This window comes from Capricornis sumatraensis, chromosome 2 (genome assembly GCF_032405125.1).
Source record: "Capricornis sumatraensis isolate serow.1 chromosome 2, serow.2, whole genome shotgun sequence".
Classification (NCBI taxonomy): Eukaryota; Metazoa; Chordata; class Mammalia; order Artiodactyla; family Bovidae; genus Capricornis; species Capricornis sumatraensis.
Genome location: NC_091070.1, coordinates 84,872,970 through 84,887,659, shown reverse-complemented (window position 1 = coordinate 84,887,659; position 14,690 = coordinate 84,872,970). Strand labels below are relative to the sequence as shown.

The following is a 14,690-nucleotide window of genomic DNA, read 5'->3' as shown; positions in this document are numbered from 1 at the left end:
AGGCCAGGCCAAGGATTGGCCTTCCCATCTCAAGTGCTGCTTTTTTTTTTTTTTAATATTTATTTTTGTTTATCTGTTTGGTGGTACTGAATCATAGTTGTGGGATGGGAACTCTTAGTTGTGGCACATGAGATCTAGTTCCCTGACCAGGGACTGAACCCAGGCCCCTGCATTGGGAGCATGGAATGTACTGGGCCACCAGGAAGTCCCTCAAGAAGTGCTTCTGACAGGGGAGGCCTTGTATGGCCTATTTCAGCCAGACCCTTGCTTGGCTTCATGAGAGGTAAAGGTTTCTGGTTGCCAGGGTTCTCTGACCCTCCTCCATGAAAAACTGTAGCTCCATTCAGGATGCCTCCCACCCCAGCCCAGGCCCCACCCCTGGCCCAGCTCCCACAGCTCAGGGCACAGACGCAAGGCCAGGGTTCCCCACAAGAAGCTGTACACACCTGCCCTGGAATCACATGAGTGGTAGCCTGGATGTACAATGGGTTGGGGGTGAGGGTTAGAGAGGGTGGATTATTTTCTTCCTATTTTTATTTCCACCCCCCCCTTTTTTTTTTGCTGTTTCATAAAGAACAGATATGCTCCCAGAAAATTCAGACAGTATAGAAATAGGTGCCAAAGAAAATTAAAATCCCTCAAATAATTCTACCCAAGGAAAACTATTGTCAACCATTTGGTGAATAGCTTTCCAGATCTTGATGTAACTCCATGAATAATCAGATATAGAGATAATTCTGCATATAAGGGATTATGGTTTTGCATATAAGAGATTACACTGTTTTGCCATTCACTTTTTCTCCATGAATAATATGTTATGAAGATCTTTGCATGTCAGTTCTTTTAAAAGAAGAACTTTTCCTTTTCGTGGCTGCATGCTATTCCAGTGTATTAATAGTAACAGGATTATAATGTAGATGTGTAATTTATTTGACCAGTTTTTTAAAGTATTCATTTATTTATGTGGCTGCACTTGGTCTTAGCTGTGGCATGTGGGATCTAGTTCCCTGACCAGGGGTCAAATCTGGGCCCCCTGCATTGGGAGTCTTAACCACTGGACCTCTCTTGGGAAGTCTATTTGACCAGTTCTTGAAGGGTTTCTTTAGGGTCTCTGCTTGGAATCTCTTAGTCCTGAGTCCCCTGCAGTAAATGAGTCCACGTAAATAAATCCTCTGATTTTGTAGAGCTGGTTTTCAGGATCAGGAGTGGGACTTAGGCTGGCAACTCTGGCTGACTGAATTCAACTGACATTTACGAGGCCTCCTCCATATGAGTCACTGTGTGAGGCAGTTCAGGGTGCATCTGTGCAGACAGGGCACAGCGCAGCCCTTCTGCTGCTTTGCGCCTTGAAGAGGGAGGAAGAGCCAGGGAGGCTCCTGGGAGCCGGGGTCCCAGGACCTGACTTTTTCAGTTCCCTCCTCACAAAGCTGTGAGAGCGTGAAAGTGAAAGTTGCTCAGTCATGTCTGACTCTCTGAGACCCCATGGACTATACAGTCCATGGAATTCTCCAGGCCAGAATAGTGGAGTGGGTAGCCTTTCCCTTCTCCAGGGGATCTTCCCAATCCAGGGATCGAACCCAGGTCTCCAGCATTGCAGGCGGATTCCTTACCAGCTGAGCCACAAGGGAAGCACTATGAGAGCATGCCTCGCCTCATTCAGGAATGCAGATGGGCAAAAAAAATGGGACACATTTGTTTTTACCAACCTCTGACTGAGCTTTACCATTTTCTTCTGTTATAAATGCAGGTTACAAATCACAGTAGCATTACTGACCTGTGACTTTTTCAAAATGAAAACCATGGATTCTTTTTCATATCGTGTTATGGTTGTTGTCCATACTTTGACATGTCATTCATGCTCATCGCTAATTCACATCTCCAGTGACCAGGCAATTCCTGCTGCATCTCATTATTTCATGTGTTAACAAAAAAACACATGTATTTTTAAATCAAAATTTAAAAAAAATTTATTTTGGTAACTGTCTTATTATAATTGGTTTCATTCATAATTTCTACATATATTATTCAAAGTATTTAAAAACCTTATTCTGAGAAGGAGTTTATCCTTTCCTTCACAGGACTGCTGAAAGAGTTCATGATTTAAATAAAAGAAAAAGGATGAGAACTGCAGACCAGGAAGTCTCTTAGGGGCCTCCTTGCTCTAATGTGTGTTCTTTCTGGTACCCCTCAACACCCTTCTACCAGTCATCCACTTAATAGGGAACCTAAGCAAACACCCACTGTATCCCAGACACTGAGGGCAGTGAAAGCTATTGGTCCCACTATTGATTGAGCACCTAATGTGTGCAGAACCATTGACAGGCATCTCATAGAATGTGGGAGAGAGATGGCCCCCAACCTTGGTGAGATCCTGGCTTGATAGAGGAGGCAGGGCCCCCACCTCTAGGTAGACCCCAGTGTGCTCAGGGCCACTCGGACCCCTGCCTTGGCAGAGGAAACTGAGCCCTTAGTTGACTTCACTGAGAAAGATTGCAAGGTCTGCACCAGAGAGCCCAGCTCTCCCAGTTTCATGGCTGTGGCTGCTAGTTTGGACCTGAGGAAGGGCGTTCAGAGGAGAGCGTAAGGGGTTGATGCCCAGTCCCAGTCCCTCCAGTGAGACAGGCCTGTCCCTGCTGGAGGCCAGCACTGACCCCTTTCCTCCTGCCCTGTCTCTTGCTCAGACACCATCTGGCTACACATCCGGTCGGAGGGTCAGTGGACCAACAGGTTGTTTGAGTCCTTCAAGAAATCAGACCCAGTGTTATGTGGTCCCAAGAGGCTCTCGAGGAGCTTGGAGATGAAGAGGAGTCAGAGGAAGCCCCGGGTAAGTGACTTAAGGGGAGAAAGGGTCCACCATGGTGACAAACCCATGGGGACCAAGTTGCCTTTGTAGCTGGCAAGCCCTGAGCAGTTGTGAACACTGGCTGGGACTGCACAGAAGGTAGGTCAATTCAGAATGTGTGGTCCAAGAGCCTCCTTGAAGCTGGACCACACCTGATCCTTCCTGGTCCAGTGTGCTCCGTTAGAAGGCAGGGGACAAGGCAAAGAGGGAGAAATTGAGATGAGAAAAATCCATGTCTAATTCTCTGCTCTAATACTTTCTAACTGTATGGACTTGGGCACACCCTTTAGCCTTACTAGCCTCAAGTTGTTCACCTATGAAGTAGAGGTGGTTCCTGTCATTGGCTGTCCTTTCTAACATGATTGTTTTAAGGACCCATGGAATGTATGCATGTAAAGTATTGCATGAACTGGGCAGCATGGTCCAAGTGGACCATTCATTATCCCCATCAGCACTACCACCCCCACCATCATCATCATCACCACCACGAGTTTAACTATCTTTTGAGCCCTGATGAAACCCATACAGTTGACAAGCTGCCATTGGATACAGGCTCTGAGAGGTTTGGGAGGAATGCAGAAAGATCAGAGCAGCGCTTGAAGAAGCAGGAATCGATGTAGAAGGCTGAGGGTGTCTGGACACTAGTAGGCTGAGCCACCGGGCCTGGAATCAGGTTAATATGTGGCAACCCTGCTGAAGGTCAAAGGAAGAGATTCCCCCAGGCCTGACCCAGCCCTGCCTTGCTCTTGTGGAATATAAAGTCCAGAGAAGAAAACCACGTGGAATCCTGCCTGGCCAGACCAGAGGGCCCTTCTAGAACAGTGCCAAGAGCAGAACTTGGGGAAATGGAGAGGTAGGTAGAAACAGACAGGGTGTTCTTTCCTGTTAATCAGGGGAAATCTCCTGCAGGAGGAAGCTGGTTTTCAAAATCAGGTGAGTCCTGGCACGCTGAGAATTGGTGGGCAGATATACTAAAAGCTGTGTTTCCTTGGGGTCTTAGGCACCACTGCCAAAGAGTAAATTGGCACAGACTCTCTGGTGGACAGTCTGGCTATATGTGTCTGCATTTTAAATATCTAAACACAGTGGCTTAAAAGTGAAAGTGTTGGTTGCTCAATCGGGTCTGACTCTTTGTGACCCCACGTACTGTAGCCCACCAGGCTCCGCTGTCCTTGGAATTCTCCAGGCAAGAATACTAGAGTGGGTAGACATTCACTTCGCCAGGGGATCTTCCCCACCCGGGGATGGAACCTGGGTCTCTCGCATTGCAGGCAGATTCTTTACCATCTGAGCTACCAGGGAAGCCTTCCTACCCAATGGCTTAGCAATACCATTTTTAGGAGTTTAATCCTAAAAAGCTATTTGGACATGTATGCAAGCTCCTTAACCACTTCATTCCTTCATTCACTTAGCAAATATTTAGGGCTTCCCTGGTAGCTCAACTGGTAAAGAATCCACCTACAATGCAGGAGACCTCAGTTTGATCCCTGGATCGGGAAGTTCTCCTGGAGAAGGGAAAGGCTACCCACTCCAGTATTCTGGCCTGGAGAATTCCATGGACTCCATGGGGTTGCAAAGAGTCAGACACGACTGAGCAGCTTTCACTTCACTTATTGAGCGCAGGATCTACTGTTTTCCAAGTACTATTCTAAATGCTGGAGATTCATCAATAAGCAAAATACCCATTGTCACTGCTTCCAGTCCGGAGGGGGTGGTGGACAGTACATACACAGTAGATACGTAATGTGCCGCATGGTAATAAAGGCCGTGAAGAAAATAAGTCAGAGTCAAGAGAAAGAGCTGTTTTATACACCATGGTTGTTAACAGTAATGAGAAAATGAGTATAATCAAAATGCCCAACAATAGGGAAGCAGTTTAAAAAATTACCAATCACCCTTCTAATGGAAGAGTAAGTTGCCTAAAAAAGATTATGTAAATTTATATGCATTAGCATGTAAAGCTAGCCAAGATGTAGTAAGTGGAAAAGCCGAGTTACAAAGCAGTGTGTTCTGTTTATGTAAAAGTGTGTGTGTGTAAGTCTGGTAGGACAGAGAAAATGGTTAGAGAAGTTGTGTTTTCTGATTCAGGGTGCTTTTTTACTTTATCCTTTAAAATTCTGTAGTTTCTGAATTTAAAAAAAAATGGTATTGATTTATGATTTAAATAGACTCCTTCTAGCTCAAACGGTAAAGAATCTGCCTGCCATGCAGGACACCAGGGTTTGATTCCTGAGTTGGGAAGTTCCTCTGGAGAAGGGAATGGCAATCCACTCCAGTATTCTTGCCTGGAGAATTCCATGGACAGAGAAGCCTGGTGGGCTACAGTCCATGGGGTCGCAAAGAGTCGGACACGAGAGTGACTAACACACACATGACTTAAATAATAAAGCAATATTTGTTTTGAAACCAAGCAGGACTTGCAGCGCCAGCCCATCAATTTCGGAGCCTCAGCACAGGGTGCAGTAGCCTCCAACAAGGAGGTGATTGTGGAGCTGACATCCTACCGGCCGCGGGGAGCTTCGTGGCAGGGACACGAAGGCCTGGTGAACCCGGGGACAAAGGACAGGACTCGGGCACAGAGGGAAGCTACAGCCCAGGACCCGGCCCTGGTAAGGCTGAAGAAGCTGGGCCTGGAGGTTGGAGAGCCAAAGATTTTTCTCCCAGGAATGGTGGGTGGGTCCTTGGAACCTGGAAGAGAGAGCCACAGTCAGGAGGGATCCCACGCCACATGGTGTTTCTGCAGCCTCTCACCTGTATGGCAGGCACCTTTGTAACTTTTACCATATTTACTTCCCATAGGTAATATTTCCCACTGAATATTTCTCCTCACATCCCAACATTACTTTAAACTTAATTGTATTTTAAAAGGACTCTTTAGATTAGCATGTTTAATGGAAAATAAACATTATGTGCCATAAAAAAGATAAGTCTAAAAGCAAAAACAATGTTATTAAATTCTTGCCAGATGTTTCTGCCTGTTAAATGAGGCTTTGAGCCTGAAGCTGCTCTCTTCGGCTTGTTCCTTCTCTGTCTCTGTCATGCTCTCCATTTCTTTCTTTCTCACTTTGTTAAAAGGAAAAAAAAAGAACAGGGAATAGTAAGTGTTAGAAGTTAAGAGGATATAATAACCGTCATGTAAGGCTTTCTCCTTCCAATAGGAAGGATTTTTTAAAAACTGTCAGAGGAGTAGTCCTCTCACGGTGCACCTCCTAAAATAACCATCACGTAGTTATGTAGTTCAAGGCCAGCACCATGCAGGACACAAAATTCAGTTGCCTCTGGACAAAGGAGCAACGTGGTGTGACGTGGTGAGCGCAAGACAGGCAGACAGAGACCCAGGTTCCACCCCAGCTCTATGGGAACTTGAGTCAGTCATTGCCACATTCCCAGATTCAGCTGCTCTTCTGTGAAAGGAGGGGTTTGCCTGGATGACTGTGAAGGTGACTCCTAACCAGAGAGAAGCTATCACAGGCCTCTGAAGCCCTTTTGCGGGTCTGTTTTCTTCATCTTCAGGAAGGAAGCACATGAACCTCAAGGACTCTGGTCTGCCTGTGCTCAGGGCTGGAGGAGTCAGGCAGAGTAGACAGAGGAGGCTGCTCCCCATCAGTGAGCCCAGGGCAGGGGTGAGCTGGGAGCCAGGCCAGCACCTGGTTTTTCTGCCCAGAGCCGCTGGGCAAAGACTCTAGGAAGGTGGCCACTCTAAGCAAGGTGCACACTGAGGGATGCGCAGGAATTTGCCAGCTGAGGAAAAGGAAAGTGTGTGCTCTAGGCACAGGGGAAGCATGTTCAAGGCCAGGGGTGTGTCTAGAAACATGAAAGCAAGCGGATGTAGCTGAGCCCATGAGGCAAGCTGGGCTGAGTGTTCTGTCACACCTGAAGCTGACTTGTATTGGACCACAAGAGCGATTGTTAAATTTTGGGGAATTTTGAGAGCCTGTTTGTTTTTTTTTTTAATTGTTGTTATTATTTATTTTTTATTGTTGGGTCTTCATTGCTTCGCTTGGGCTTTCTCTAGTTGCGCTGCCGGGACTTCTCATTGCGGTGGCTTCTCTTGTTGTGGAGCACGGGCTTACGGGCTCAGTAGTTCCAGCGTGCCAGCTCAGTAATTGGGGCTCAAGGGCTCTAGAGCATGAGGTGGGTGGGGGGAGCCAGTTATTAAAACAAGCCATTGTTGGGAGGGCACGATGACAGTGTTTACAGCAGAAATCTCGACACTAACGAGCCGGACTTTGGTTCTGGTGGTCCTTTCTTCTGAGGAGGAGGCAGTTTACCAGCACATCACTGATGTTTTCCCTCAAAAGCACCCCATGCTCCTTGGAATGGTTTGGGTAGAAAAGGCAATCCCCTTTTTGTAAGGTTGCTCAGACTGCAAGGGTGAGTGAACCTCTGAGAAATGCCTGGCCCACCCACTCCCAAAGACCCACTCTCTCTGCTCTGTGCTCTGCAGGTCTGCGAGATGTCCTCTGAGAATCACCAGTTCTGTAACATCAAGGTGAGAGGTGCCGGGGGTGGCCATGACCAAAACCACTGCCCCAAGCAGAGGAAGCAAAGCCTCTGCCCACGGGGAGGGCTTGCTGGGGCGCTCAGTTCCTGGGCTCTTCAGTCCCCACAGCCTGACTGCTAGGTCTCCAGATAGTGGGAATCAGACCCCTGCCCACCCTCGCAGGGTACACGGCTGTGCTGGTTGGACCCTGCTCTCACCAGATCTGCACGTGGGAGTTCTAGGGTGCCCCCAGACTCGAGCTCAGAGCACAGTGTGTGAACAGTGCTCTGAGCAGGAGCCACTTACTCCCGGGTTCCAGCCCTGGAGACAACTGCCTACACATACAGGGGGTCTGATGTGTTGGGGTCCATTTCCCACCCCCCACACCCCCCGCCCCTCTCTTCTAACCCCTTCTGTGTGCAGTGCTACATCGATGGCCCTTATGGGACCCCCACTCGCAGGATCTTTGCCTCCGAGCATGCTGTGCTCATTGGTGCAGGCATTGGCATCACACCTTTTGCCTCCATCCTGCAGAGCATCTTATACAGGTGGGTGGGCAGGCTGTGGTCCTACCTGTATCCTGGGGCAGAATCCTGAGAGATGCCCGCTCCTCCCCGCTCCCTTGTTACCTGTCTCCGTCTCCCCTTTGACCTCTTTCCTCTTCTCTTCCTCCTCCTGCTCTTTTTTGGGGGTCTCATCCCTCCCCCTCCTCATGGGCTCATCCCTCCCCCTGCCACCCCACCCTCCCTCCCTGTCCCCTGCACTGTTCTCTGGGGTCCTGAGAAATCTCATACTCACCCCAAACTCAAAATCCCCTCCTCTCGCCTCCCCTCAGACACCAGAAGAGAAAGCACATTTGTCCCAATTGCCAGCACTCCTGGATGGAGACTGGTCAGGACGAGGACATGAAACTCCACAAGGTGAGTGAGCATTGCCTCCTACAGGCAGGACTCCAGAGCTTCTCCCCAGACACCAGAGCTAGTTCCTGCCCGCCACCGCCCCTGCCCCACCAAGGCAGGCATGTCATTAGAGAACACAGAGCCTGAAGGTCAGGCAGCCGGGATGCAGTCACAGCCATGATGCTTGCTAGCTGTGACCTGATGGTGGTTTTAAAAATGAAAATGTTTGCCATTTGCAAATTCATTATTCTGTGTAAGCCACTCAAAAGAGTTTCTTTAAAAAAAAAATGTTCTTCTGGCTTAATAAGCTTAAGAGCTCAGAACATTGCTTGCTGTGAGCAATAGATTATTAGAGAAAATCCTGACCTGGCAGTCTAGAACCCAAGTTCTCGTCCCATGCTGCTCTGTAGCCTCATTCTTTACCTCTGTGAGCCTCGGTTTACACCCCCATCCCACTCCCCTCCCACCACCCCAGTTAAATGGGAATGATAGTGGATAGTGTGTGCTGTGCTGAAAGCAGGGTGGTCACATGAGCACAGATGAGTGAATGAGGTAACCCCCCCACCCTGATCTGGGCCCTTCTCCCTAGGTGGACTTCATCTGGATTAACCGAGACCAGCAGTCTTTCGAGTGGTTTGTGAGCCTGCTGACAAAATTGGAGATGGACCAGGCGGAGGAGCCGCAGGAGGGTAAGAGAGGTGGAGGATGATGGGGTGCGGGGGTGGAGGGTCTCTGTAAGAAAGTGTTTATTCTATCAGAAATGTAGGGGAGAGGGAGCTGCTTTTTTCCCCCGATAAAACATCATAATTTGCGAAACTTAAGAGAGGGGCGAAAAAAAACCCATTTTATAAAAATGTATAGCCTGTTTCCCTGGTAGCTCAACTGATAAAGAATCCTCCTGCATTGCAGGAGACCTGGGTTAATTCCATGGGTTGGGAAGATCCCCTGGAGAAGGGAAAGACTACCCACTCCAGTTTTCTGGCCTGGAAAATTCCATGGACTGTATAGTCCGTGGGGTCACAAAGAGTTGGGCACAACTGAACGAGTTTCACTTTCACTTTCCACCCATTTCTCTTTTTTAAATGACATTTCTTTTTGTTCAAAATGAGCACTTATTAAAAAGTTAGATTCCCAGCCCTCATTCCAGACCTTCCAAATCAGATTCTCTGGAAGCAGGGCTAGAGAAGTTACATTTTAACATGCTTCTCGGATGATTCCTATTCACACTTCTTTAAGAAATTTTTTGAGGGATAATTTATGTACAGTAAGATTCATCAATTTAAGTGTCCAATAAATATAATGGCACTTTGACAAATGCGTCCAGTTGTATAACCTTGCAAGCAGGGTGGTCACATGAGGGAGCCTAGGGAACATCGTCAAAACATGGACCATTTCTTTTACCCCCCAAAGCTCCCTTGTCTCACTCTGCATCAACACCCTCTCTCCAATTAACAGCCCTTGGGAACCAGCGATCTGCTTTCAGTCACTATAGTTTTGCCCTTTCTAGAATTTCATAACAATGCATCTTTCAGTAAGTAGTTAATTCCTTTTTGTTGTTGAGAAGTGTTCCAGTTTGTGGACATACCGCAATCTGTTTTTCCATTCAGTTGTTGGTGGATATTAGAGTTATTTCCACTTTTTAGCCATTTTTGACTATGAAAGTTTTTGTGTGGACGTATGATTTCCATTTCTCTTGGGTCGATACTTAGAATTGGGATTGCTGGGTAGTATGGAATGCGCTCAGTTTTACTTTATAAGAAACTGTCAAATTGTTTTTCCCAAGTGGCTGTATATTTTGTATCTCCATCAGTAATGGAGTTCAGATGCTCTACAACCTCATCAGCTACAGCCTTATTTGATGTTGGCAGTCTTTTTCATTTTAGCTCATCTAGTGGGTGTATAGGAGTGTCTCAATATGCTCTTTTTTGTCTCTTTTGTTTTTAATTTTTTGAAACTGGAGGGTAATTGCTTTCCAATGTTGTGTTTGTTTCTGCTGTACAACAGCGTGAATGAGCCATAAATATCCATATAGCCCCTCCTTCTTGGGCCTCCCTTCCCTGCCCATCCCACCCCTCTAGGTTCAAAATACTTAAAAAAAACTTTTTTTAATTTATTTTTTATTTTAGGTTCAATACACTCTTAATTTGCATTTCCTTAATTACTAATAATGTTGAAGATATCTTCATGGTCTTGCTGTGTATGCCTTCTTTATAAAGTGTCTGTTCAAATATTTTGTTTGCTCTTTAAATCCAATGTTTTTCTTCTTTTTATTAAGCTCTGGGAGTCATTTATATATTCTGGAAACAGGTCCATAACCAGGTGTACATTTTATTAATATAGTCTCCCAGTCTGTGGTTTGTCTTTTCATTTTCTTAAACTCTCTTTTGAAGAACAAAATTTTGAAATTTTAATGATGTCCAATTTATCAGATTTTTTTTTCTTGTAGAATTCAAGTGTTTTGTGTCTTATCTTAAATCTTTGCCTTCCGTGAGGTCACACGTATTTTCTTTTGTGTTTTCTCCCAGGAGTTTTATAGTTTTAGCTCTTTATTTAGATTAGTTTTATAATGAGTTCAACAAGGTCCAGGATATAAGGTCAACATGCGAACGTCAGTTCTATTTTTATTTGTTGCTGTTGTTCAGTTACTCAGTCGTGTTCAACTCTTCATGACCCCATGGACTGCTGCACGCCAGGCTTCCCTGTCCTTCACCATCTCCTGGAGTTTGCTCAAACTCATGTCCATTGAGTCCATGATACCATCCAACCGTCTCATCCTCTGATACCCCCTTCTCCTCCTGCCTTCTTCAATCTTTCCCAGCATCAGGATCTTTTCCAACAACAAATAATTAGTATTTGAAAATCTTTAAAATAGTAAAAGCATGAAATACTTATGGATAAACTTAGCAAAATACAAGCAAGGTCTGAACACTAAAAACTATAAAACATTTCCAAGAAATTTTTTAAATATATATTTCTTGTACTTGGAGTTTATTGAACTTCTCGGCTGTATGGACTTAGAGTTTTCATCAAGTTTGGATAAATTTCAGCCATTCTTTCTTTGCATATTTTTTTCTGTCTCCCCTGCCCCTTCTTGTCACGTCAATTACACAGGTGTTATACTGATATCTCACAGGCTATTGGGAATCTGGTTGTTGGTTTTTTCTGATCAGCCTATGCCACATTTTAGATAGTTTCTATTGCTGTGGTTTCAAGTACATTTTTCTTTGGTGGTATAGTACAGTACAGTGCGGTGCTCAGTCCTGTCTGACGCTTTATGACCCCATGGACTGTAGCCCTCCAGGCTCCTCTGTCCATGGGATTTTCCAGGCAAGGATACTGGAGTGGGTTGCCATTTCCTTCTCCAGGGGATCTTCCTGACCCAGGGATCGAATTAGATGTCTCTGGCGTCTCCTGCATTGGCAGGCAGATTCTTTACCACTGAGCCACCTGAGATCCTTCTAACTCTAGTAAAAGTCCCAGCAGGTTTTTAAAAGTAGGTTTCGAGAAGCTGATTCTAAAATTAATAGGTAAAAACCAAAAGACCTAGAATAGCTATGAGTCCTAACCACTGTGTTTTTCATTTCTGTGACTGTGTTTTTCTTCCATAGAACTGGTATTTGGGTATCTTGTATGTCTCCTGCTGCTCTCCTCATCACGGCCCTTTGTTTCGTCTTTACATTCTCAAGCGTGTTTATAATACATGTTGTAACATCTTTGTCTAAGTCCATCATCTCTGATATTTCTGGATCTGTTTCTAATCACTAATTTTCTCTGGGTTATGAATTGTATTCTGTTTTTTTTGCATGCTTGATAATTTGTTACTGGATGTCACGCATTGTGAATCATATGTTGTCCTGTTCTGGATTTTGTGTATTTCTCTAAATAGTACTATACTGTGTTCTGGTATACAGTTACGTTATTTAGGATGATTTGGATACTTTCAAGCCTTGCTTTTAACTTCTGTTAGGGCGAGTCCAGAGCAGCCTTTACTGTGGGTCTAATTCAGCCCCAGAGCTAAGGTGCTACACCTCTGAGGACTCATTCTACTGCCTTGTATATTGCAAGCTCTCTGCATCCCTGATGGTGGAATGCAGATTATCCCCAGCTCTGTCTGAGCTCCAGGCACTGCGGTGCCTCTTGTTTCCTGGTAGCTTGCTTTCACGTGTGTAATAGACTAACACTCTGCGGAAGACTGAGGGGGAACTTGATGCAGTTTTCTAAAGCGGGCGAGTCCCCGTCCTCTTCCTCTTTCTCTTCTTCGTTTTCTCGCTCTGTTTGTCTGCGGGTGCCTTTCTTCTAGTTTTGTGCCTGGCACGTTCTAGCTGTCTTGGCCTCTCTGAACTCCAGTATCTGTCTCCTCAACTCAGTGAGGCTGACACCAGTTGGTTGTAAGGCACACTTCATTATTTCCTCTCTCAGCAAAGACAGTTCTGCACAACTTGTTGATCAGTGTCTGGAAACCATTGTTTTATATATCTTGCTCATATTTCTGGTTGTTCAAGGAGAGTGTTAAGATTCCTTTTACTCAAATATGTTTTTAAAAAAAAAATTTTTTTTTTATTAATTATGTATTTGACTGTACTGGGTCTTAGCTGTGCATGGGGTCTTTTCTCTGTTGTGGTAGGCAGGCTTCTCTTATGGAGCCCCGGCTCTAGAGTGTGCGGGCTCAGTCGCCCCACAGAATGCAGGATCTTAGTTCCCTGACCAGGGATCAAACCCAAGTCCTCTGTACTGGAAGGCAGGTTTTTAACCACTGGACCACCAGGGAACTCGCTCCAATATTGATTTTTAATAGATGTAATCTGTAAGTAGAGATGAACATATATATTTATTTGTGGTGTATGCTCAATATTTTTCCTAATGAGGTGGCAATCAAAAAGTTCAGAAAGTGGTCTAAGATAAAGACTATCTTGCTTGGCATGTACAGATTCTTTTGTGGATGGTCCTTTCTTTTATATGTTTGTTAAATTGGAGTGTTTAAAGTTCTCCTCCAGCCCCTGCAGTCTCCCCTTCCCACCCAGCAAGTGTTGTACCCCACAGTTTTTACTGAGCACTGTATGATAACATGTTTCTCTGGGATACATAGTAGTCCTCTTGGGACATTTTTGTGGATACTGAGGTTTTGTACTGTACTTAAAGTTAATCTGTTAGTCATTATTTTGTTTTGTTATGCTTTACTTGTGGAAAATCTTATAGAAGAAGGAACATTTTTAGATATGTTTCTAACTTCAAGAGAATTGGTGAGGTTTTTTTATATTGTTGAGTTCACTGGAACTAGATATTATTTGGCTGTTTAATTATCACAGGGTTGCCATGAGTAAATTCAAAGTCCTATGATAAACATAGTTTATAAGCTCAAGTAATCAAACACAGTTTTCTACAAAAACATTCCAACACATGTAGTTTACTATAACAAACATCCAAAGCCTTAAAGCACAAGTCAATGGTCTTTGGAAGATGACAATTAAACCCTAGATGTTGCAGTAAAGCTTCTTACCCTTTCTTGTGAATAATAATTAAAGCAAATATTTATATAGCATTGACTTTGTTCTAAATGCTTAAGTATTTTAATTCATAAGAAACTTACTTTTATGATGATAGCCTCAGGGGAAGTTTAGATTTAATTTAAATTTTCTGGTTGCTGGTATATAAATATTTACTGTTTGCTTCTTCCTAATCTATGTAAGCAAAGGGTAACAGTGAGCCCACTGCTTTGCATTCTCAAAGTCACTTGAGTCAACAGCTTTGCTACCTCAAATTTTTTGCAAGGTTTCTCATTCATTGCAGCTGAAGCACATGGCCTCTGATTTCAACTTTAATTATATACCAAGCTTTGGGTTAAAGAATTTGTGGCTTATAATTTTTCATGTCTATAGCTTAAGCTTCAGTCATTTTGTTTGACTTGAATCTTCTACTCTAACCCAAAATAACTCTAGAACCTTGAGCACCTTGTTTTGCCTCTACTTCCTGATCTGAAAAATATGGATACTAAGTACCTACCTCATAGGAATGTCATGAGGATTGGATGAGAGATCATTTGTATAGCACCTAGAACAGGGGCTGGAACTTAATACCTGCTCAGTAAAGTTAGCGGTAGCACAAATGGTAGGAGCAGCAGAAGTAGCAACTGCTCAGAAGTAATAATAGTCATAGTAATTGCCCCATAAATTTAATAGTAGTAATGTATCAGTGCTGCTGCGGCTGCTAAGTCACTTCAGTCGTGTCCAGCTCTGTGCAGTCCCATGGACAGCAGCCCACCAGGCTCCCCCGTCTCTGGGATTCTCCAGGTAAGAACACTGGAGTGGGTTGCCATTTCCTTCTCCAATGCATGAAAGTGAAAAGTGAAAGTGAAGTCGCTTAGTCGTGTCCGATTCTTAGCGACCCCATGGACTACAGCCTACCAGGCTCCTCCGTCCATGGGATTTTCCAGATGAGAGTACTGGAGTGGAGTGCCATTGCCTTCTCC

General features: G+C 44.8%; 1 protein-coding gene across 1 annotated transcript in view; it reads left to right on the top strand.

The window, feature by feature from the left end:
- NOX5 (NADPH oxidase 5) overlaps positions 1–14,690 on the top strand; it is a 31,282-nt gene that overhangs the window by 13,806 nt on the left and 2,786 nt on the right. The window contains 5 exon segments of the mRNA XM_068966267.1: positions 2,682–2,824; positions 7,290–7,334; positions 7,749–7,873; positions 8,161–8,245; positions 8,814–8,913. Coding sequence (XP_068822368.1) covers positions 2,682–2,824; positions 7,290–7,334; positions 7,749–7,873; positions 8,161–8,245; positions 8,814–8,913 — 498 coding nt within the window.